The sequence below is a fragment of the Brienomyrus brachyistius genome, chromosome 21 (genome assembly GCF_023856365.1).
Source record: "Brienomyrus brachyistius isolate T26 chromosome 21, BBRACH_0.4, whole genome shotgun sequence".
Taxonomy (NCBI): domain Eukaryota; kingdom Metazoa; phylum Chordata; class Actinopteri; order Osteoglossiformes; family Mormyridae; genus Brienomyrus; species Brienomyrus brachyistius.
This window is the reverse complement of record NC_064553.1, coordinates 15,517,500-15,541,977: the sequence shown is the minus strand read 5'-3', so window position 1 is coordinate 15,541,977 and position 24,478 is coordinate 15,517,500. Positions and strand designations below refer to the sequence as shown.

The window sequence follows — 24,478 nt, the reverse complement described above, 5'->3', positions numbered from 1 at the left end:
CACCCTGGGCCTTTACTACAAACAATACAGCACAGACACAGACGAGAGAGCACAGACATTGATAGCAAGACACAGACAGTGAAGCACACATACATACAATGAGAACTCAGACACAGATGCTGAAGCATAGACACAGGCAGTGAGACACAGACACACAATGAAGCACAGACACAGATGAGGGAGCACAGACACAGACAGTGAGACACAGACATACACAATGAAGCACGCACGCAGACAGTGAGAACACAGACACACATGGTGAAGCACAGACACAGGCAGTGAGACACAGACACACAGTGAAGCACAAACACAAACGAGGGAGCACAGACAGTGAGACACAGACGGACAAGGGAAAACAGGCAAAAGCAGCAAGGCACAGACTGTCAAGGGAGTAAAAACACACCCAGTGAAGCACAGACACACACAGTGAAGCACAGACACAGCGAGACCCCCTGTGTTACGTATTCACAGCAGATGTTTTCTGAATCATTTCATCTGGTAGAGCAAACAAAATCGAGTCTGCAAACATCCCTGAGGCCACCTGACTTTGATAGAAAACTCCGCCTCCTCTCCCCAGAACTGGGAGGGCCCCCATTACCCTGAGCAAACACATGTTTTCAGCATGCACCAATAGCTAACACCCAATCTTACAGTCCATCAGGTAACCAGGTAAGAGGCAAGTTAACGTTTTCAAAGCTCCTTCTTCCTTTTAGATCCTCCGCAGCCAGAATCCAGGCTTCAGATCAACATACAAAACCGAACATCCGTGACCCAGACCGGACAGTGTGACCAGGGGATGAAAGTTAAATAAATATCTCCAAACATTTGCTTAAACCGTTTTCTAACAACATGGATTGCGTCCAAGATTACAGTGTCAGTCTGGCCAAAGAAATTATAAAATGCACAAAGCACAGGGCAAAGGAAAGCTTTCTGGAGGTGTTTAAAGCATTTAGCTATTGAAGGGTTTCAGTAGTCAAGCTGTCGAGCAGCCGGTGGTGTCCTCCTGACTGCATCTAAGGAGGCTTCGTGTCTGCTGAAGGTTAATGGAGAAAGCAGAACTCTCCTGACTGCTGACCATGGCGACAGACTCGGCCTACCGCGGTGTCACACACACATACACGCACAGTTATTTCTGTTCAATACTGTCTACACTTTCTAAAAAATCCACCACTTTCAGATGGTTTTAACCTTTCTTTGGGTAATTTTTATGCCGGTCCCCGCCGAGTGGGAACCGTGACGGCCGGCACAGCCGCTAGCCCACCGCGCCGATATGCCGTGATGTAGGACATGGCCTGACACATTCCTGGCTCGCCGCTCCTTCACCCCCCCCCCACCCCCACGCTCCACCCCGCTTTGTGGCCAGCCCAGAGAATTCTTTCCTAACAGAAAAAGCCCCCCATTCTGTGGCTGGGCCGCACTCCGATTTGTTTGGCCCTGGATTATCATGCTCGCTCTCGGAGGACAGTCAAACGGGACAAATTATAAACAAACTGTATGCATTCCCCCCCACCCCCACCCTGCCCCCAGCTCTTGAATCTGCTTGTCAAGAGGACCTCCCACTCCTGGATGTGCTGGCACACCCATCGGGGGCGCCACAATGCTGCAGCATGCAGCGTACACCCCACCCCTCAAACCTTTAACCATAAACACCAACTTTAGGAAAACGGGATGAGCTACGGCAGTTGTAGACAGCCTTGGTGCTTCTCGTCAACTTGACCATAGAATCAGTGATGATTTGATTCACTTAGGCAATCTGCTTGGTATCTAAGCATACAATGGCAAATTAATTTAACCTAACAGTATGATGGAGGCTCATCCCTGCATCTCACATCATCTCCATGTTGAAGATGCCTAATAGCCAGTTAGGCCTGTAACCCTACACAGATCTTCAGGATGTCCAGCAGGCGCTCGGATCTCGTCTCCAGGACGATGAGAGGATGAGGGGAGTCGGGAAATGAGGAGAAGCTGGGGGCAGCGGTGAGTTTGGGGACACGGAGGCGTCCAGCTCAGTGGGAGACCTCCCCTCCCCATGAACAGCACTCCAGGAAAATATCCTGCTATTGGCTAAGCAAAACCCATAACTAGAGACAGGGCATGTTTGTTTGTTATGCCCCCCCCCCGTGTCTGTAAAGTTTGTTGCATCCTCATCAAGCGTTTCAGTGTTTGTTGTGAAAAAGCTGATTAGCTTTGGCAGATTTTCTGTTAGTGACTCCCTATCCTTTTGAAGGTGCCACTGAAATATAATCATTTTACGTGCATGTGACATTAATGTTATGACGTTAACATTGGCTGTTGAGTGTAGAAGATAGCTAGCTGATTAGCAGAGCATGCTGCCTCTGCGTCTCCTAAATAAGGAACACAAATATTTCATATGCGTTGTACTGACTGTTTGTAGCCAACAGAGCCCCCCCCGAAACATCAGGGGCCCCACACCAAAGTATGGTTTGAGTAGTAGTATACTGAAGTAATGTGACATACTCAAAGAATCGGGTGACATTTTTATAGCTGCGAAATAGGTTCCGTAAAAACGGCTACATTCTCTTCACATCCATATTATAGACCGTCACGCATGTTTTTGATTATTTGTCCTCTGTCCGTTGAAAAAAGCAGCTCTAAACTGTAATATTTACATTATGTCAGGACTGCCTCCCCATGTCTGGCTCATAACCTGGATTTCACAAATATCTTCCATGCTGAAAGTTATGGGAAGACTAGAAGATGTTCAAACGTTTACTGGAAACTATATAAGTTTCTGGCATGATCGACACACTGGGAAACGTAAAGGTAGTTTTATGAGTTTCAAAAAAATTAAAGTCGGCTTCTGGTCTTACCACAGCAAAAATGAGAAAAAAGGCTTAAACTTTTATATCCAACTCTATAGAACCATAAAAGTCAAACCATCGCTCTGACCTCCAGTAAACTCAAAATCGATCCCCTGCATTTCCTGTTTGCTGTTAAGGTGTCATGTGATGTCTGGTGGTTCTCCTTTGAAATGATGAACATGGACTCGCTTAAATCAAGAGTTTTGATAACAGGAGGAGATGGACATAGAAGAATTTGCTGGCGGGGGTTGGGGAAGCACGTACATGAATTGAATCAGTTTTTCCCAACCCGGTCCTTGGAGATCCCCCCCCCCCCAGACAGTCCACATTTTTGCTCCCTCCCAGCTCATGGTAGGAGCGAAAATGTGGACTATCTGGGAGTCCCTGAAGACTGGGTTGGGAAACACTGCATTAAATCATCCCCAGCAGGTCCTGATTAGACTGATTACCTTGTTAGCAATAAGTAGGGCCAGGTGGGCAGACTGGAGGACTTGGTGCTCTTTAGACAAAGAAAGCCTTTCCTTAGATCCTACGATCAGCATCGCTGCGTTCTTCTTAAATGCCGATTCCCCATCATTTAAAACCGAAGCTGCTTCTGCTACAGCACAGGTTCCTATGAAGTCAACATCGCAATGGGACTCGAGAGAGGTCTACAGTCACGGTTGGCTATAGTCATAAAAAGTTACAGAAAAGCCAGCTATGAGATTACTGCAGAGGCCTCCCAGATGTCTAAATGTGAACCTCCAATTTCACCCCCCCGAAGAGGCAATCTTCCCAGGTTCATAAAAGGTATCTCCACCAAGATTAACGTGTGTTGATGATAACGGTAACCATCTTCCATGGCTTAAGCAATGAACTAACCTTAAATTCCCTCAGTGACTTCAAGAGTCTATAGTAGTGAATTCTTCCTCCGTTTACACAGCATAAATAAACCTCACTGCTACATATATTCGATTTGGGCCTAAAGCTTTATTACTGCCTCTTAAGAACCAAACTGAACACCTCTCCATTACATATTTATAATCAATACTTACCGTTTGATCAGAAAATAAGACCCAACCACATACCCACAAATCATCTGCGTTCCTCTAACCGCGACCTCTCGCACCTCAAAGAACGGGCAGAAGCACTTAATGCCCTCCACCAACCTGCAAGCCGTGACTCATCTGACTCAGTTTATTGGAATTTCTTGAACTTCAAAGTGGCAGAAACATACGACACGTTACATTTGTCATCGTCCCTGCTCCGTGTTGCCATGGAAATCTAAGATCCAGTGACACGGTTGTCCTTTTGGGGAGGGGATCTCCTCCAAGGAGCCTTGAGGAAAGCGCACAGCATCTCTTACTCTAGGAGAAGGAGGAGGAGAAGGAGGAGTCGGAGCGGCCACATGTGGAAGTCATTACTCTGCCTCAAACTTTGAAATGCAACAATTTTAAAAAAAAAAGTCCCCTTTCTTTTGTAAATCCCCCCTCCCCCCCAAAAGGGGCTTCAGGAAACAGTTTCAGTTACAGAAAGAGCACAGGAAGGAGACGGAGACGGGAGGCAGGAGGAGGAGAGGAGCGTACGGAGCTCAGAGGATGGGAGGCAGGAGGAGAGGAGTGTATGCTGGCGGTAGCGTGTGGGGAAAGGGTGGAGAACGAGAACTCAGCCTACTGAGCACTGTAGCACTTTCTACACCTCGCTCTCTCGCTCTCTCTCTTTCTCTCTCTATTTCTCTCTCTCCACCCCTCTGTTTCTTAAACATCTTTTTTTTCTTTCACCATTCCAGAGGGGCCCACTTCCTGCCGGAGTTTTTTTGGGGGTGGGGGTGTATGTGTGTATGTGTGTGTGTGTGTGTGTGTGTGGAGGGGGGGGCCCGATTAAACGGCTGCCTGGCGTTAAGTCTGTAACATCTGTTACCGCTTTACAGCAACGGGGAGTGAAAAGAGGGAGAGAGAGAGAGAGAGAGACAGACGGAGCAAGCGAGTGGAAAAAACATGCTTAGTTTGGGCCCGACCCACAAAGGAGGTAGAACTGGGCAGAGGCGAGCAGAACCGGTGGGGGGGGGGGCTGCCGACCGTTTGGAGCTGCTCCCCCAAGGATCACGTCAATCCTTATATGGGTGCTTGGCCCCGCCCCCTTTCCTCCCCAGCCCTTTTTTAAAATATCATCCCTTCCCCAAACGAGCTGCCAGACTCCCCAGTCGTCTGAGCGAACGTGCCACGTCAAAGTGGGATACTGTGCAAGGCCCGGGAGCGGACAGGACGGCAGCGCCGGAACAGGACGCTCTGAATGGGACGATACAGCCGGCGGACGTGGAGAGGGACACCCAGAGAGGGGGACCCCGGACTCTCCTGCGGGACACCGGCACCTTGGGGACGCCACAGGCTCCTGCTCCGTCGTCCCAGTGTTCAGACTACCTGTTCAGAGTTATTCTGGTGTACAGTAGTCTGCACATTGGTTAGACTGTGCATGGGAGGGCTCCGTCCATGTGGGCACTGTCCACCGCCGCAGGGGGATCCCCCACTGGGCAGAGGAGCCGAGATTTTAACACTGGTGCCGCAAAGTGGGGGGGGGGTCCCACTCGACCCCCCACCATTTACGTGACTTGAGAGGGTGTCAGATTTCACGCTTGGATTTAAACGTCCCGCGAGTGGATGGACGCGGGCCGCTGCTTCTGAGGAGAACCGCTATGGAGGTGTAGTGACTGCAGAATGGGAGGCCACGGCACAGGGGGGTGGGCAGGACGTCTGATAGACAGCCGGGGGGGTCGATGAGGGTCCGCTGCATTGTCTGCTCAGGTGCAAACAGGTGGACGATTTGGGGTGGCAGGTACATAGGCCTCTTTGGGGTTGGGGGGGATTCAGGGCAGGAGTCCCAACGAAGACAGGGAGAGCATGGGCTTTTTTCGGGGGGGGGGGGGGGGGGTTGGAGACAGGAGGAAGAGAGAGAGGCAGAGAGAGAAAATGAAGAAGGGGGGTGAAAGAATGTGCAGGCGGGGGTAGAAATGGGGAAAAAAGATGGCAGGAAGGTGGGGGAAAGGGAGGGGGTGACAGAGAGAGAGATTCAGCATAAGAATGAGAGAGAGAGAGAGAGAGAGAGAGAGAGAGAGAGAGAGATGGAGTGTGAAGGTGAGCATCATGGGAGGTAGGATAACGTGATGGGAGAGGAGGCAGTGTGAGCTGTACGAGGGGACAGATTGAAGCGAGGGGTAAATACCTTCGGGGGGCAACATGTGGGGGCTGCATGTGGGGGTTGCATGTGAAGCTGCAACTGGGGGTTGCATATGAGGTAGCGTGTGGGGGCTGCATGTGGGGGGTTGATGATTCAGCCCGGTGTGTGTGAGTGTGTGAGAGAGAGTGCAGTTCAGCAGGAGCGTCTGCATGTGATGAGTGAGACCAGAAGAGCTCGTGTGATTCAAGGCAGCTCCAAACTGACCTCTCGCCCAAATGCCTAAACTCCCAGTGGACCTTGCTGGGGGGCTGATGTATGGCGTTGTGTCAGCAGCTGTAAAAAAGGCGGGGGGGTGGGGGTTCGGCTGAAGGCCTAGCAGGCGTGTATCCCTGGCGGGGATGCCTCCGCATTTCTGCCGTAGCTGCGCCCAGCAGCATTGCTCTGGGAGCCTGAGCTCACACACCGCTCCCCCCAGAGGAAACCCCCCTTGGGGCAAGCACACATGGGGCTGGGTATGTGGGAAGTATCGGGACCAGAGGAGGTTGCCTCCCCCCCTGCCCCATTACCCATCACCGCCAGTCTAGTGAAAAGCTGCCCACCGAACCAGGGCAGGTCATCATGTGACAAACCTACCTCATCTACAGGATGCAGCATTTCACCATGACTGGGCTGTCGGGCCACAAGGTGCAGTTGGAACTGGCTGTAAGTTTTCATTGAATCTGGTCATTTACTAAATGCTTTTGCAGCACATCTTACAGGTGAGAACGTTAAATCGCTTCAGAAAGTCAGCATCAGTTCTTGTTATATTGAATCAACAACATAACAGAACAATTTGAGAAATGCTATCCTCTTTAGATAAGCTTCTTGAAGGTTAATAAACAGCCCGAACATCTGACAGTAATTTGCATCATTAACCAGTTTAACCAGAAGTTCATACTTGCTTTATAGTCTTATGAAAGAAGGAGTTTCTTATTGTAGGTTCTGGAGATGTTTTGGTATGAAACGTTGACACAGTTAAATGTAAAGTTCCTTAACCGCTGCGCCACCTTTTGGCCACTGTGGTTAGCACATAGGGCTGCTGTTGGGGGAGGTGCCACATTGACATGGTTGGTGAGTCATGTATCATCTTGTGAGGGGCGGCATGTGTGACTCAGCAGAGTTGTCGCGTGTCTGCCTGTCTACACTTGCTGTGCAGAACTCCAGCACCTGTACAGCAGGCACAGACAGGCAGACAGACGGCAGCCAATCAGGTTGCTCCTAAGCCATTACACACCCACCAGCCTATATACGTTCATTCCCTCCTCAACCTCGACAGCAACTTTAGCAAGCCTGCTCCTCTGCATATTTCCCATAATGCCATTTACAGCCAGAAGCTAAGAACTGCCAATCCAGTGTCAGCTCAGGACCCATGTGACAGCGGCAGATGGAGGACACCACCAGGAACTACGTACTAACTCTGATAGACAATAAATGTGTGATAGCCCGTGTTGTTCAGTATGTTTTCTCATGACCAATTTATTTGTATTTACTTATATGTAAGGTGTGTATGTGGCAAGTCTACACTACGCACAGGACTCATCTCTCACATAAACACACACAGCTGGCCTTAAGGTCACCAGCTAACCAAAACCCTTGCTGATAGCAGGATCAGTTTCTAAAAGGAAAGGTATCCAAACCCAGGAAGACCAGGAATATTTCACACACAATCTAACGGCTGGAACTGAAGCTACACTGATGTTGCTTCAACATGACCGCCGGCTCTGAGCTCAGGTCCCTACCTTTCTTCATCATGATCTGAATCATAGCCAATTATACATAATGCTTCTATTAGGCACTGAAGGCCAGAGACCGGAGGCCGTAACCCAAACTGAGCCAGTGAATGAGAGGAGGATTCCGACAGGAGCCTGGGGAGCACTGAGGCTTAGTGCTTTGAACAGATGCAGATGTCTTCAACATTGTGCACAATCTCCTTTCAGTGAGCGACAGCCAGATCAGTCACACTTCATGTGCTCTACCAGCTCAGCACACATAACAGTGTGACCTCGGCTTCTCCTTCGGCTTTATTCTCAGTGTCCATTATGTAAAGTCAAAGAATAAAGTGACTGAAAATGTAATGTTAAAATGCATGTCATTGGGACATAGTGGTAAAGCACGAAAGACAGAGTACCGCATCTTCTTGTCACATCACTGGGACAGTAATTGTGATTTCGCACACTTGCTAGGAAATTAAATCACCTTACACTGAAATACCACATCGAGGATTTCCCTGTGCTGCCCATTCACGTGCTTGATACTATTTATGGCCTATCTTTCTGAACCCAGAATGAACATTACTCAAACTGTTAAATTACGTACCCTTCACATGATTTTATGGCCTTTCATTTCGAGACATAAAACAGGAAATGGTTTATATAGTCACCACAAAAGCATTCAGTACATTAGACTGGTGTCAGCATTGCGCACTTGCAAACTGTCACTGTAAAAAATTCATTTTTCAGTACAGGAAGATCCAGTCCTATTCTGGCCAGGAGAGTCAGCAGTTGAGCTATTTTTATGAATGACACAACTTGCAGAAGGTGAGGTACCCTGAAACAGCACAGGGCCACGCACTTTGGTAATGACCGTGTGGAACATCAAGGAGTCCAAGGATGAAGCGTCTCGCAAAACAAGGCGAGAGATTCTTTTGGAAAAGCTAGGACATGTTATGAGCCCATGAAGTCCTACCAGACAAGCTAAAGGACGAACACAAATTCATACAGGACATATGGGGACAGGACATGGAACAACCCCCAAGAAAGGGAATGAGGTGCAGGGGAAAAAAAAAAAAAAACGGCCGCATCAGGCAAGGAGTAAAGCGGTTATGGGTAATGCAAGTTCAGGGAGGCCTAGGCTAGTTTCAGCCATGACTGCTAAGCAAACCACAGAGCAGCTGCACCACCTTACAGTGCAAACCCACTGCTCAGCAGGAAAGGACCAGGAGAGAAAAGGTAACAGGAACTGGGAAGGAAATACAACCATTACCTGGCAGACTACCTTAGCCGTTACCAAAAAGAAAAAAAAAATTCACTGACCTGCTAATCACAAAAGACAGTTATACTGACCAACCTGAGGCTTTGGCATGGTCACACCACAGTGAGATGTTAAGTTAAGTGATGCCCCCTAGTGACCCATCTTGTAATGGCCACTAGGTTTAATACATTTGTTAGTGCAGCACCAAGCAGACTTAAAATCCATCAAATCTTGTGGAAGATCAGACCATCATTTGTATGATTCAGAAATAGGACCAGAGCCAAAGCCACATGAACAAAGTTAGAGCAAAATATGAAAAATGCATGTTCCATAAGAGTTATGAAATTTATTGTACAATCCGAGAGATACATTTACAGCATTGGGCAGACAACCTTAGCCAGAGAAAGCACTTGTGCAAGCCAGACACTACAATGAATTTCAGATACTAGCTCAAAGACCCAGGCTATGACTGCCATCTATCTGAATACTCTGTTGGGAAAGTGCAACTTCCTTGTTAAGAGTAGGATGCTAAAGTACTACTTCAGATTTCTGAAGGAATATTTTTAAATTGTCGCTTGAAGACATTCAAGGATTCAGCTGTTCGGACATCTAGGTGACCAACTAGGTGCCAGGACAGAGAAGAGCCGAGATGCGTCTTCCTTGTGCCTGGAGGGGTGGTGGGACCAGTCGAGCAGTGCTGGAGGATCGAGAGATCGGGGTGTAGTGCGGGGTGTGATGAGGTCTTTGGTAGGATGGTGCCAGACCATTTTTGGCTTTGTATGCAAGCATCAGTGTTGAATCTGATGCAGGCAGCTACAGGAAGCCAGTGGAGAGAGTGCAGCAAAGGAGTGGTGTGGGAGAGCTTGGGAAGGTTGAAAACAAGTCAAGCAGCTGCATTCTGAATCAGTCGGAGGGGACAGATGGCGTGCACTGGTGAACCCACTAGAAGTGAATTGCAGTAGTCAAGGCATGAGATGACGAGGGACTGGACAAGTATCTGGGTAGCCTGAGTGGAAAGAAATGGACGCATCCTCCTGATGTTAAAGAGGACACAAGGTGGGAGGGAATCTTCAATAAGTAGTATGGTCACACACATCTTGGTTCCTGTAAGGGAGAGAGTTGAGGGGGGTTTAAGAAACCAGATTCACTGGAGTAGGGGGCACCTTAACGGTTAAGGGATGCAGTCAGAATTTACATGTCATCAATTACTCAGTGAGAGAGTTCAATTAGGTTCATCACTCATCCCAAACCTCCAGTGGTGTGAGGCAGCTGTCTGACAGGGTCTCATACCTACTGGTTCTCCAAAGAACCTCTGCTCCTTTCTCTCGGCACGTTCCAGATTCATCTACTGGCATCACAGGACTGGGATACAGCATAAGATGCCAGTACCACACTGACGGGAAGGACATCCAACCTCTGGAGAGAGAGAGAAGTTACATTAGACTCAGTCAGGAAACACCAAGCCAGTAAATCAGACCTCATGCATTCTCTGCTGATTTATGCAAATCATACCATAAATCTCAAATAGAAAGAGGGCAACTCACACTGGTCACATCCCAGCCTCCTGCTATGCACAGCCAAGAAGGGGGGGGGGGAAAGACCAGTTAGTACACTGGCTGTACCAATCAGAACACAGACATTCCACAGGTAGTTTCAGTCCAAAAAGGCTCTTTCATGCTTTTTCAGAGAGATTCCCATTATTTTTTTGGTCATCATGAACAGTTATGGTAGAGGAATCACCAAGGCAGCCCCAAGTCTGCAGGATTCTCACCTGCCGAGTCTGCTGGAGTCGGTTTAAGTCACCAACATCCCTGTGGAAGGACAGAGTCAAGATCGGGACGTACTGCACTTGTGTAGCATACTAAACAGCACAGATACATCAGCTAGGAGCGAAAGACATGCATGGATCTTCACAGGTTCTCTGCTGAACTATGCAATCATCATTGTATCTGATACAGAGTTAATAGGCAATTAACGAAAGCAACTCACCATCTTGATAACATTCCACCATCACCCATGCAGTCACCTGCAGACAAAGGGCAGGACTGAGTAAGTACAGCCACCATACCCAGACTGTCCAAATCACTTAAGTCCGAGATTTCAGTTGCATCTCTCACATTTAGTAACTAGCGTTTTAGTCTGGATAAGTGCAAGTTACACAGGAATCAGAAGCCATTTTGCTGCATGATCAGCATACACATAAAGAACGGAAAAAGTACATTCATAAAGCAAATTGTTACCTTTGACATCGTCGCCATTCACAGGACATGGTAACCTGCATCAGCATGAACACGATATAAGCGATTTAGCGCGTATATATAACCAAGAAGCCATTCCTTAAATACGGCATGCCTCAGTTACAGATTTCTCAGAAACCTCTTCTGTCCACTACTCTTACTCAATAAAATCATCACCGGCGTTAGTTTCTTTTACGCACATTTCGTGAAGGCCACTGCGGAAAAAAAAAAAAACTCACCTTATAGTAAAACACCGATGACGGTAATAGCCACATCTGCAATTTAAGACGGTTAAAGCAATTTAGCTTCACGCTGAACACAACACAAATGATCATCACGCATCATCTACGGATTCATTGCGCCGAGTCAGAAAGGTTGGCAATTCATCAGACTTTCTCAGATGTCCCTACCAACACAAGTTTCATCACATTCAGCTGTGAAATGCTTAAAAACGATTACAAGACCTGGTACCTACTCACAGCACATAACTGCTTCAGATGTTATGCTATGAACTCAGGCCCATATTAGGCCTAGGAGCTTCTCCCCAAAACACGTGTTCATCAGTACGCCCGCACGCACAAAAATGCAACCTAAAATTACCGAAAACGTGAAGTGCTAAGAATACCACCGTAAGAAAATAGTTTTGAAAAAGTCATTAAATGTCGAGTAATACTAAACAAACCGAGATTACCGCGTAAATGGCGCCACGCCAGAGAAATAACATCACATACCTCCACTAGACTGCGATGAAAGAAGGACGGAGAAGAGCGGGTCTACCGTTTTAATAGCCATTCGCGTTGCATCATGGGAATTGTGGGGTTGTGTTGGCGACCATCAGCGCTGTGCAGTTATTTCGGGTTTTTTTTATTCAGGTTGGTCCTGAAGATAAACGGCCCAGTCCGGTTATGCAGACACACTGGCAATAGATCTACAAATACTACGTGTTCACATCTGCTGAAGATAAAAAATATATCCTATGTTTGCAATGGGATTTTATTCGGATTCGCCGTCACTTGTGAAAGTTATTGTGTTCTTAGTTGTCATGGTGCGCAGCTTTCCGGATTTGCAAAAACTCAAATTCGCGATTTAGAAGCGTATTTTAATTGGTCCAGTTACGTTCTCCTTTACGTCCTTGGCATCTAGAGATGGATAGAAGTGCAATAGACAACCCTAGCTCCCCGCTATATTAACCATATTCTTCAGTTTTGCTTAAAAGAGTAATGGTTTAACTCTCGAGATCTGATGCTGACGTAATTGATTCCGATTTGTGAATATCCTTCATCGTTCCGTTACTAATTATTATTAATGCAAAGTGTTGTATTACACAAAAACTTGCAGATTTGGAAAGGTACCATATTGCGGATCTGACTTACGAACTATAACGTGTAACTTCGATCTGCACCCTGCACCCATTCAGGCCAGAATGCAGAACAGACTCATTGATGGGCTTAGGCATTAACCTTGATTACAGTTTACACCTTGCTTTTCGCAAGCAAGCCCACTCTTTCTGCTTTCAGTAATGTTAGCTTGCCCTGGGGGGTTAGGCAGCCAGTTGACCTTGTAACCCCAGCAGATTTTTATTTCTCTCTGTTTGAGAGTTTTTGGTTCCTCTCCTCCGTTGACATCTGGCTTTCATTTTTTCTCTTTCGTTTTCCCTGTTTTTGTATTGTTCTCTTTTAATAATGTAATATATCATAACACACCCATGTAAAACACCTTCAGGCAACTCTGTTTTGAAAGGCACCATATAAAAATAATTAGAATCGAATAACAATTTACTATTCATGACAGACAAATATAACCCAGTGGAAGATTTAATTGTCTGCATCATTAAACATGACAATACGGTCACCCAAAACATTGTGATGTGTAACTGGAGCAAAATAAAGGCAGTTTTTCCTCACGCTTAAACTGTTGCAAGGCCTCTATCGATATCATGTACAAAAACATAATAAATAAAATTGCTATAGTCATTGCAAAGTGCTTCAGGAGAAGAGGTAAATCCACTTTTGCTGTTAGAGGGGAAAAAACAGACTGAGGTTTAACAGTAGGCTATTTCTGAGTTGGGCTCCTTAACTCACCTTTATCTTTAATCACCATGAAGCTCCTGACAGGACACAAACTCTTACGCTTTTGAATAGTATGTACACCATAGGTAGCTGCATAGCCGTATACCCTACTCCATACCCTAACATGCACCTTCCCAGATGTGTAACTACAGGCGTCATGCTATAACGGAGAGTACGTGGCTTCACAGCCACCTATGGTGTAGATTCTACACAGCAGTATAAATTAGCTTTAAGACAGCAGCACATGACACCCATACCCTCACAGACAGGATATAATTTTCTCAATACATTACCCCTTGGAACCAGAAAAGTAATGAGACCTGTCGGCTTTTAAGGTGATTGTCAGTTCACGTTGTGCGTATGGGACATCATGTCTGAAACTGCATAGGCCTGATCAAGGGAATCATAACTCCGTTCCACCCAAACAACGGAAAATAGCTTTTTCTCCACTGACAAGTCGTTGTCAGCTGTAGAAACGAACAAAACAAGGCATTTAATAACCATTTACCACTTGTTAAAACAGTATCCATCTCACAGTGTCTTGGTAAATGTGTCATTTTTCTAACTGTCCTGCCTCGATATCGATGTGCAAAATGATAACAGTAAGACGCTGAGCATTGTGGGTAAGCGACACTCTCAGCCATTCACTCAGATCATCGCAAAGAAGGAGGGAAGAATTACATAACAGTTGCTAAAGGCAAGCTAGGCAGCTGCCTCCTTGGGCCAGCGAGGGTGGCTACAGAGGCAGTGTCCATGACCGTTGGTGGGTCACCGCTATCCCTGAGATACAGAGCGAACAGCACAGTCCCCGCACCCCCCCCACACTAATATTCGACCTGGTCCCGAAGTACGTGCTAGTGTATGACAGTGAGGCCTGGCCACATCTATATTTTCTGTGGACTATGGGAGGGGTCTGCAGGAAGCCCTCAGAAGATGCCAATATCCCATCCGTTGGCTGCCATGGGAAGGGAATTCTGGGATGATCCTTGGTTTTTTTTTTCCGCTCCCTCTGTCTTCTGCTCTCTGTTTCGGCTCTGTCCCCACCACTGGTTGTCAGTGCTTCAACATGGCCATCCGTTTCAGTAGTGGCTCATCATACACCCAACATTCACCATCCTCATGGAAGAGCTGTAGACAGGTTCATGTCAACAGAGACACGGGTATTACATCGCAGCACGTCCTCACCGCTCTAGCCACTGTCAACCATCCTCCTGCAGCGGGCTAAATCTATAAATAAAATCACTGCCACTTTTCCACTGCCACCAAGAATCAACCTGTACCGTGAACTGACTGTTTTCAATTGTAAATTATCCAAGGTATGACATGGTCCTACATACTAGCTGGGCCAAAAGTGTGACTTAACCAAGCTGGTTGCGTCACCATCATCTGATTGGTTGAAATGCACTAGGATATTGGTGATCTGCGTCAATATGCATGGATTCTCTGAAGACGAAAAGGGTACATTCTACATACGATTCATTATTAGTAATATTGTACATCACAATCTATTGATGCATTCCCAGTAACTCAAAATTTGAACATTCCCAACTTCCTACTGAAAGTATTATAGAACAGCTGATTGGAATGAATTCAGAATGCAAAATTAATCAAGCGGATGCTAATTCTGTTAGCATTTGATGCTAACATACGATGGAGATTCTCACAGACATGCTAGCAGAAATTAGCACATAGTAAATCATGATGTACACAGTGTGAACAGTAAATAAGCGTCTCTTCAGTGTTATGTTACTGTTGCTCTCCAAACCCGGTAACACCTTTACAGAGTCGACCCTTCTGCAGTGGAAAATGAAGTGAGCTGGAACCGTGCTGTAACTAGTTTCTCTTCGGGGTACAGCTCAGGTACAGTCTGGTTCCTGTATGCCAGTGGAGAAGCGCCATAGGAAGAACCCAGTGGCTGTAACACTGAGCTCTATAAGAGCACTGCGATGGACAGCTTCCACCCCTCTCCCTTACCCTCGTCTCCCACTGGATCTCCTTCTCCCTCCGTTCTCGGGCCTCAGCCCTCTGCTTCTCCTCAAGCTGATGTTTGGCCGCCGTGGCGGCATCAATGTCCTTCAGCCTCAGGTTCTTGGTCACGTCCTTCCAGAGGCTGTAGAAGACAGAGAGATGAAGACATGAGCACTGAGCCCCCCACCGCCCCCCATGCCAAATGGCTAGCACTGCCACAAAGAGCCCAGATTGGTGAAACAATAGTGATGAAGATGAGGTTCTCTCACTTCCGAGACTCGTATTCCAGCTGGTCCTCCAGCTTCCTGACCTTCTTCTTGATGATGGCCATCCTCTTTGTGTCAATGAATAAGGAATTCTCCTACATTAAAAGACAACTCTATCTCAGCAGGGAGCTTCTACTCTAGACACACTTGACTTGTAGGTTTGTACAAACCTCAGCGGTCAGAACTCACCCCAGAGATCCACTTAGCATACATGACTCCATTCCACTCTCCTTCAATGGAGCAGAATGACTTCTTGTCATTAGGAGCACTACATCAAGGTGATGAATAAGCATATCTTCAATACAACCATAAGGGGGCAAGTACTCAGCTAAATGCATTAAATTCAATGTTAAAAACCCCATAAAATCCATACTGCAGCTCATCATCAACACAGTGGACACAGTGACATAGTGCCTCTCCAGAGAGAATCACTTACAAGATATCGGCCGTCACCCTGTGTGTCTGGCCTCCATAGAAAGGCTTTGTGTGGAACATTATGCTAGCGTTGTACCCAGTCTTGGAACAGGAGATGCTGCATTCCCCTCCCAGCTCCACCCACGGCACGGTCAGGATGGACCTGGAGCAGCAGACAAGATGACTCAGACCAGAGGGACTCATAGGGAAGATTATGCATGGTTTGGAAAAGCGGAGCAGCGTACCTGCCGTAACCATTGGGAAAGGTGAGGATGTAGTGTTCATCATGCTCCAAGCAGGACACGCAGCCTATAAGGAGACAGGAGAGACACCAGAGTGCTCCCATTAACTAGAAACTGCCATAGAGGAGCCTTGCTACAGTCCTGAGAAATACCCTTTAACTCCCATGCTAAACAAGAAGCCAAGACTTCCATCCTCTGGTCGGTTCTCAAATCTGTTGTCACACCAGTAGACTCCCGTCACAGAAACATGGCACACGCTCATATTTCACTTTCGAAGATCATTTAAAAACAAAAGCTAAACTATTCAGTACCTTGTCCAATATTGTGGACCCCAACAGACATCCCAAGAAACTTCGACTTGGTCCAGATGTGGGCGTTGAACTGGATTTTCTTGTTGACGCACTCCGCATAGAAAGCAGATACTAGAAGAAGCCGGAGAGTGGCCAGGTAAGTTTGGGTGCCAGTTGGTATCGCTGCATGCTACCCTATGCTTCCCATGGCTTGCTAGGCTATCATGGCTGAACCACACTCACTAGGGGGATGGTGCGAAACCTGCTCAGCTACGAAGGCCACGCTGTTCTTCCCACACCATGTCACAGGGCCGTCAGACACGAGGTCCTGAAGGACGCCCAACAGTAACACTCCTCAGTTAGTCATTCATGCATTTTCAGAGATTTTTTCCAGCCAATACTGACGTTGAAAGAGAGCGTAGGCTTCTGAAATCAGACTGGAGTTTCTTACAATTATCTCGTCATGTTACCTCACCCAAGTTACTCAGATTCCAAGTATTAGCCTATAAGAGGAAACCAGCAAACAAAGAGTTTAGGGTGTATCAGACGTGTTTCCTCACCCCTGCTGTAGTCTCCTCTCCCTCCGCAGGCAGTTCCCAGTGGCAGAGAAAGATCTCACCCAGGATGGGGTTGTATGGCTTCTTGGCCACAGAGCCCCTCCGCCCTGCATGAAAGGCTGACAGGTACCACTTGACGACCTGAGCCATGCGCTGAGCCGGCTCCGTCTGGTCTGCGATGCTGGCACCGGAAAAGATACCGAAAACACGTTTGCGACACAAGATCCCCAAGGCAGTTTCAGAAGCCATTTGTACTCCATTTCCAAGTTTAAAATTCTTAAGTTCTAACACTGGTTCTTTGAGTTGCCAACAGGTCACTCATCAGCTGTTGAAGGAAGTGACATTCAACACACTACGGATGTTCTGAGAATAATTCTGTGTTTTTGTTGCCGTCTGCCAGCTTCCTACCTAACAAACAAGTCTGGATGGGCAAAGAAATCAGCATACATCTCCAACAAGGACCTTCTCTCCAAAATAAATGTTGGCAGGACCACCTAGAGGAGAAAAACAAGGACAGGAAGAGAAGCTGAATGCTATGACAACAACCAGGGTGTGGCAGAAGTTTGGTCAGCAGAGATGAGAGGGGAAGAGGTTACCTTGGTGAGGTCCATGCCCAGGCGCACCTGGGAGAGTAGGTGCATAATGACGCTCTTGTGTTCCTCAATTGACGCCCCCTCGCCCTCATCGTCACCGTCGTCTTCGCTGTCAAACTGATCTGCCGACACGACACCATTTCTCGTTGCAGTTTGTAGGGATTTAAACAAGTCAGACCACCGAAAACCAAAGGCATAGACGATGAACTAAGTCAAACGAGGAAACAGGGTGATGTATGTGAAGATCAATAAGCACCGTGCACTGGAGACGGGAACCCAAACTGGGAGGATTACCTGCGTCTGTGGTGCTGCTGGAAATAGAGGAATTGAGGGAATCATTGGTGATTGGCCTTTGTAGACCTGTGGCTGCACCACTGATGGGCAAAGAGACTGGGGTAAGTGAAGAACTATGGGGGAATTACAAAAGCAATAGGGAAAATTACAACCTCAATACAATCCCAGCACTACTAAGAGATTCTGTACATTCACTCACATTCCAACCTCAACGACTACATCTCTGATCCATCTTTGGTCTATATTTCTATGCCAGACAAGGTTTAAGGAGATGGTAGAAGGCTGGGACTTTCCCACACGCCAAACTCACGCAATGCGGCTCCCCGGGGGGGTGTTGGCCTGGTGGAACTCATCAGCATCGTAGAACTCGTCCTCACTGCTTGAGTAGGAGAACTCAGGCACCGTGCTGGGGGGCAGTTCCACGCGGCGCGGCAACAGCACACTGCTGCCAGATGAGGGAAGACGTCCGGCTGCGGCAGAAAGAGCAGGACGGAGGGATGGATGCTGAAACAGGTGATCGCCACAGGCCAGTCATGCCAACCAAACACACAAAGACATTCCTAAATACATGGGCAGCATTGAAGATGAAATGACATTAATTATTGTATGATGATACAATTCTGGCACTGAGGAAGGGCGTAAGAGGAGCCATAATCCATACAGAGGGGCCAACCTCATCATTAGCCAATGATGTGTTCTTGAATCATTGAGTGACTGAGGAAGGGCACTCTGGGGGCCAATCAACTTTCAACTGAGGCCGGTGCTCCTGTGACCCCGCCCCTGTATTCATCCCTGGTATGGTGGCCTCTGGTACCTGTGATGTTGGCTGTGGGCGTTTTCATGATTCCCACCTCCATATCCAAGGACCCAACCTCCAAGGAGGATAGCTGCCCGACTGCATGGTCCACACGGGCGATGTCTGAGGGGACGGCAGAGACAGGCTGGTGGGCATGGCTCAGTCACACCCTGAACCAAGCGGACACTCACAAGAGCCTCTTTGAGGAGACAGATCTACCACCAAACTTTAGAAACAGGAAACAAGCCCCCCCCCCACTACAAATCTGGGAACAGTCACCACAGAAACGGTACTCTGTTGAGAAGCCAAAAACAGTAATGGGTAGAAATGACAACACTGATTATGCCAGTAAGGAAAGAAACAACATAGCTGGACATATTTAACATAATATATTCTTGCAACAGAATACAGAATTTCAACTTAATTTCCAGTTATTTCCATAGAAATGATTCATAAGCTGATATGCATCCATCTATTTTCCCCAGCTGCTCACCCAGGAATGGATATTTTTAGCCATATGCTCTCCATTTTAACAGGCACGTTTATCCAGAATTAGTGATCATTTTACTCTTCCGCCATTTGCCGTGGCTTTGTTGAAGCAGAAAATTAGGGCTTGCAGAGCACCTTTCAGGGGTCTTTGACATATTTTGGTCTTATGTTAAGCTCCTTGACTATTCTGTTACCAAGATGAGGTTACGGGAGTTTTTTGCCCTTAGCCTCTCAGCCACAACAAAGACCTCAAATTGAATAAGACCCAGTGTTTCTCAGACCACAGTAGTGACAGAGACAAAACAGGTCTGGTGGGGGGGGCTTCCCATATTCAGAACAGCTGTGTCCGGTTTCAACGTGAAATTCAAGCTTTGCCCTTCATTTAACGCAGTGTTTCCCAATCCAGCCCTTGCGGACCCACAGACAATCCACGTTTTTGCTGGACGTGGCCTGTCCGGCAGTGAGCTCGGACCGAGCAAAAACATGTACAGTCTCTGGGTCCCCAATGACCAAATTGGGAAACAGTGGTTTAATAGAATCTAGCATTAGGTCTGGGATAAGCAGCAGGTCAGGAGTGGGGGTGGGGGTGTACCTGTGGGGGTCTCATCCTGAGCGAGCACGTCGCTGACCATTGTCAGCTCCAAGGGGCCAAGAGGATGGATGCCATCTACAGGATTAATGCTGCTCTGCAGTGACGGAGGCAAAGGGCAGAATTACGACAGCAAACACAAAACACTCCGTTTAAACACACTGTCACTCCAGGAGAAACTCGCAGAATAGTCCGGATCTAGTTAGCAGCTACCCGGAATCCTCAGACAAATAATATCACCTGAGCAGCTCTTTACTTAACCAGTACCTAACCAGCGACTGACCGGTTAACTAAGAAGACCAACATCCAACAGCTTGGTAGTGCTACTACCTTTGTCCCAGGTTAAATCTTCGGTGGATTTCAATAGCTTACAAAATTAGTTCCAGTGCTGCTCCACAGAGATCAAGATCAAGACACTTTATCTGTTACATACATAGTAATACAAGTACAAGATGTAGTGAAATGTACCCTGAACGACCCTTTGACTGTGCACTACCACACCATCATAAACCTCTCAATCCACAAGTAGATGAGACAGAGCCAGTTTTGGTAAACAACCCTCAAGATGTCTGACTACGTGCAGAGAAAATTATTAGAGTAAGAGGAGAGTAAGAAGGACCCAATGAAGCCTGAGCAGTATTCATGCGTGGGAAAGAAAGTCTCAACGACAGTTACAGATATAAGAACTGTGAGGATCAAAGATCAGGCAGGGACGCGTTTCAGGGTGAGGAGCCGAGAGCGTTAACCTCCTAATAACCAGAAGGGAGCTTATTTAAATCTAGAACAAGAAGATGCTAATTATCAGCGAGGAGCAGCTGGACTGGAGTCACAAAAGGCCTAGTACGCCCAACGTTACAAACTCAGGGAAGCGAGAGAGAGACAAGAGTGCAGAGAAAACGTAACCCTACATCTGAAGAGACAAGAGTTCTACCAAACTAGTATTTTGTCAGTATTAGTGGCAGGAGGAGGCGATGAGGTCATTGGCGTTCTGGACTTACTATGAGTCCATTCGAGTTTTTCCAATTACTTACTCTAGTTCTTCAAATGTTTAGAAGAAAGTGTTATTTTCAAAGCAGCGATGCAGCGAGTTACAGAAGCCGGTGATGATGGGGAACTGCGAACCTGCTGCCGTTTACATGCAACTGGCGTTTGTACTTGGGAACTACTGGCACAATTTAACCTCTAAATATATTTCTTTACCTTGGCAATCTGGAGTAGTACAATGCAGTGCTTGATGGATTCTATCATCCCCTGAAAAACACACAACGTCATCATTTTCATCATAATTCAAGAGGCTCAGCCGTAAACGGCTGTTTCGTGAATATGATACTTACACAGGTTGATTGCTTAAGATTTTCAATTTTCTGTGGTTAGGGAAGAACAGAAAAAATGGAAAAAGGTTAGTCACTGTGATGCAGATGTGAGGATTGGCTACACTAAGGAGATGCCACAACGCCATTGGGGAATGGGTTCAGCGCTTGCTTACCTGATGCAATCCACCTTCTCTGCAGTCTTTCACTTTCTCATCAAAAACCTGCAGGAGGAAGGACGCAAAATCAGGTCTATCAGGGATACACCAGCCAGCGTCACAACAGTGCAAGTGATGTGAGAGGGGTACCACAATGAAATCCCCCCAGAGGTCACATCCCACAGCAAGCCCTTTCTTGCAGATTAAACAGCTTTGGTGGCCTGGCAGGACCCTTCAACCTGGCAGCTGCTAACAATCAGGAAAACTTTGGTCATCCAAATAAAGCTCAGCCACTAGGGGGCAGTGTGAAAAACACAGCCAAGTTGGCTTCAACATAAAAAGATTGCAAATACTCAAGTGAGAAGTGCTAATTATATGTGGACTATTACAACTATACTACAATACACTGTATATCGTAATAAAACCAAATATCAAATTTTACTAGCTAAAAATTAATATATCTAAAATGTAGAAAAATTGTGCATATTGTATTAAAAATATATTAGGATATTCTCAGCATGCAATGGACACAAGTGCCTGCAAAGGTCCGTTAAAATATAAAATGCTGACTCCCCATGTACCTTTGCCTGATCGATGAGAATTTGCAGGTAGGCATCAGCCTCCGCCAGCTTCTTGTCAAAGTCTTCCACAGTGAGAGCGAAGCCCAACTCTGACTCCTGAGTCACGATGGCAGAAGGAGGGTTAGGAACACGACACACGAGCGGCTAATGTTCAGTCAAAAAAAGGACTCGTACCTGCAGCCGGAAGGCATGCCTCAGGATCGCTCCCTCCAAGGCGTGGATCCACTTCTCTCTCTCGTCGGCATCGCGGGCTGAAAGTAGACGCGCGTGTGAAGTGTAGGCCTCCGTTAGCCTGACCGGAGTGGCAGAGGAGACCGAATGCTGACTCAGCATGTGACTCCCACGCCATACACCTGAGAGCGTGGGGGGGGGGGGGGGGGGGGGCTGCGGCTTTCTGCACCCGCCAAAGTCTGTCCTCAATGCAGCAACGAAACTGCCAGCCCAGAATACTCCACAAACGCATCAGAATCGGCAGCACAGGATTTCAGGGTTCGAGCTTCAGAGCTAGGAGATTCCAGAGGCTTATGCACCAAGCTCTCAAAATTGCTTTGCATAGCTGTCATTCCCACTTTCTCCCATAGGGGGCATATGTTACATGGTTAAAAGTACCTTGAAAATGGAAGGTCTTCTGGTCCACTGTGATAGTAAATGTGCTGTCATCCTCATCATCTATACCTATCACAGCTCCCTGGGGAGGAGCAGTCAGACAGAGACACACATTACCTCCATCACACATTATGGAAACAAAAAAATGTAGAAAAGAAACAGGAGAATTGCAGCAAATATTATGTGGTGATATGAAGGAAAAATGCTGAAGGAATGGTGCCATCAGCACAGGATAAAAAGCAGAGCTCCTCACCCGCAGGCGTACGCAGCCTCTTCTAGAGCCACGCATCATCTTGTCCTTGGACTAAACAGCAAAAGAAACTCATTTAGCAAGATATTAAGTGACACCCTGGATTTGCTGGAGGCAAAATATGCCATATACTTCAGCTGCTGACTTACTTTTCCTCAGGAATGCTAACTGCTAATTAGGGGGCATTTCAAACGTAAAAAGTTGATTATTTTTTTTTTGTTAATTTTTAAATTATTGAAATAAGTTGATATTTTAAGCATTTGACAGAGTTGTGCACATCTGAGTAGATTTAAGAGCGACACGCAGTTTACATTGGTTTAACATTTTTATAAAGGACCACGACACAGTGCAAGGAGACACTAAGCAGTGTGTCGCTGTGTAATGACGAGCACGACTACTAGAGGGCGCTGCTTTCACACAACTGCGTTATCGGCGCACTTGCAGCTCAAAAATCAACTTTACAAAACTGCCGTCGTTCTTTATATGATTATCAGCATTCCTATTATGAAATACAAATTTCGTTGCTTTTACCTGCTATGCGTTCAAGTGTATAACATGCGGCAATTACTAGTTTTCATCTTGCACGTCTGCAGAATCCCAGGGCAAATATATCAAAATAACAGCAGGTTCTCCTGACATAATCACATTTCGTCAGATCCTGGAACCGGTACCGCAGTATCATACACGTTATATAGCGTATTCATTTTCTTCTTTTATGCCTGCGTTATATAGATACTTACGCATATAAGCATCAGCTGTTCTAGCATAACATATAAAAATAAAATTCTCAATTTTCTCCATTTTCTGAGCGCAGAAACTTGCACTTGAACTTTGCGCAGGCTGCGGCTGACATTATCGTCGCGTGTCAGTATGCATTTAGCCAATGAGCAAAATGCGTTTTATCCAAGATACCACAAGTAGCCACATCTTTTACATAAGAAAACGCGGAGATATAAAATATACAGATAAATAAGAACGTGTTCACGCTTGTCGAATCCGCCGTTTCTGTTTTAAAAATCCAAGTACATAATTGGTAAGAAAGCAGCTACCAGAATGCTACACAGAGTATGCAGCCCGATGGTAAATACGGGCATTACCATGGCAAAGAGGCTGACAGCTCCAGAAATGCACTCGGTTGCTGGTAAATAACAGCAAACGGACACGATCATATTAGTCCGGCCCCTTAAAACACGACAGAAATTCGTGCTACGTGGTGACACCAATGTGCACCTGCTGATAAGCGGCTCCGATTCGCCAGGTGCACGTCTACTGGCTGTGACATGCCGGGATCCCCGTCACATAGCCCCAGGAGCCCTGGCACCGGCAGTCCAGCCCCAGTAAGACCAGCCTCCGCTCTGCCTTCTGAGATTCCCAGCTCCAGGATCGCCGCACTCCCCCGCCTCCCTCCAAACCAGCCGCGATCACAGCGCATACCGTGTAGTAGGAGAGCAGCCCGGCGTTGTAGTCCAAAACAAACCAACGGTACTGCCAGCCCTTCATGACGTTAGTCCACTTGCTCAGAGGACCTTCCATAATTGACGCCATCTTTGTGCATGTGTTGGATACTGAGAGGAGGAGCGCCGCCGTAACTAAAGGGCACGGGGAGGTGCTTGGTCATCACGCAGATCCGCTATAATACCGTCTTTTTCGCAGCCTGCGGCTGACACACGAAAAAGGTAGCATTTCCAGGCCAGGAATCCTGACAGTTCTGATGACACCAAAACTCCCCCCCCCCCACAAGGGTCGTCTTTCCTCTCGGTGGTACTTTGACCTCCTATGTGGGTG

At 47.0% G+C, this 24,478-nt stretch overlaps 1 protein-coding gene, 1 long non-coding RNA gene and 3 other non-coding genes across 11 annotated transcripts; all 5 read right to left on the bottom strand.

Annotated features, from left to right (window-relative positions):
* Positions 1-9,315: 9,315 nt before the first annotated feature.
* Positions 9,316-12,009, bottom strand: LOC125716680 (uncharacterized). Of its 2 annotated transcripts, XR_007384375.1 has the most exons (8): positions 11,953-12,009; positions 11,461-11,496; positions 11,225-11,259; positions 10,974-11,010; positions 10,756-10,795; positions 10,529-10,551; positions 10,275-10,400; positions 9,316-10,088 (listed from the first exon to the last, which is right to left on the bottom strand). It is a non-coding gene; the product is annotated as an uncharacterized LOC125716680 (long non-coding RNA). The 2 variants fall into 2 exon arrangements; XR_007384374.1 differs by lacking the exon at positions 11,953-12,009 and having other exon boundaries at positions 11,461-11,946.
* Positions 10,633-10,708, bottom strand: LOC125717180 (small nucleolar RNA SNORD79). Its single transcript, XR_007384493.1, has one exon. It is a non-coding gene; the product is annotated as a small nucleolar RNA SNORD79 (small nucleolar RNA).
* LOC125717186 (small nucleolar RNA snR60/Z15/Z230/Z193/J17) lies at positions 10,856-10,936 on the bottom strand. Its single transcript, XR_007384499.1, has one exon. It is a non-coding gene; the product is annotated as a small nucleolar RNA snR60/Z15/Z230/Z193/J17 (small nucleolar RNA).
* LOC125717185 (small nucleolar RNA SNORD74) lies at positions 11,581-11,660 on the bottom strand. The gene has a single exon (XR_007384498.1). It is a non-coding gene; the product is annotated as a small nucleolar RNA SNORD74 (small nucleolar RNA).
* A 1,010-nt stretch (positions 12,010-13,019) lies between the features above and the next one.
* On the bottom strand, positions 13,020-24,249 carry LOC125716658 (oxysterol-binding protein-related protein 9-like). Of its 6 annotated transcripts, XM_048989226.1 has the most exons (24): positions 23,791-23,848; positions 23,225-23,280; positions 22,697-22,747; positions 22,447-22,525; positions 22,012-22,088; positions 21,838-21,933; positions 21,275-21,322; positions 21,123-21,152; positions 20,989-21,039; positions 19,792-19,885; positions 18,729-18,833; positions 18,225-18,384; positions 17,915-17,994; positions 17,624-17,742; positions 17,436-17,521; positions 17,031-17,208; positions 16,714-16,798; positions 16,492-16,602; positions 16,184-16,247; positions 15,961-16,101; positions 15,714-15,792; positions 15,528-15,619; positions 15,265-15,400; positions 13,020-14,418 (listed from the first exon to the last, which is right to left on the bottom strand). In XM_048989226.1, the coding sequence occupies exons 3-24, from the start codon at positions 22,733-22,735 to the stop codon at positions 14,344-14,346; spliced, it is 2,025 nt and encodes a 674-aa protein (XP_048845183.1). In that variant the 5' UTR covers positions 22,736-22,747; positions 23,225-23,280; positions 23,791-23,848; the 3' UTR covers positions 13,020-14,343. The 6 variants fall into 6 exon arrangements, with proteins under 6 accessions (XP_048845183.1, XP_048845179.1, XP_048845182.1 ...); XM_048989222.1 differs by lacking the exons at positions 23,225-23,280; positions 23,791-23,848 and adding an exon at positions 24,128-24,249; XM_048989225.1 differs by lacking the exons at positions 23,225-23,280; positions 23,791-23,848 and adding an exon at positions 23,924-24,094.
* Between the last annotated feature and the right edge of the window lie 229 nt (positions 24,250-24,478).

What these genes read in the sequence shown, in the direction of transcription:
- LOC125716658 (XM_048989222.1), bottom strand. Translation starts at nt 24,238, where the DNA reads ATGGCGTCAATTATGGAAGGTCCTCTGAGCAAGTGGACTAACGTCATG. An exon ending in GGCTGCTCTCCTACTACACG is followed by an intron (nt 22,748 to 24,127) that starts GTATGCGCTGTG and finishes TTTGCTGTTTAG; the next exon opens with TCCAAGGACAAGATGATGCG. An exon ending in AGATCCAGTGGGAGACGAGG is followed by an intron (nt 14,419 to 15,264) that starts GTAAGGGAGAGG and finishes ACCTGTCTACAG; the next exon opens with CTCTTCCATGAGGATGGTGA.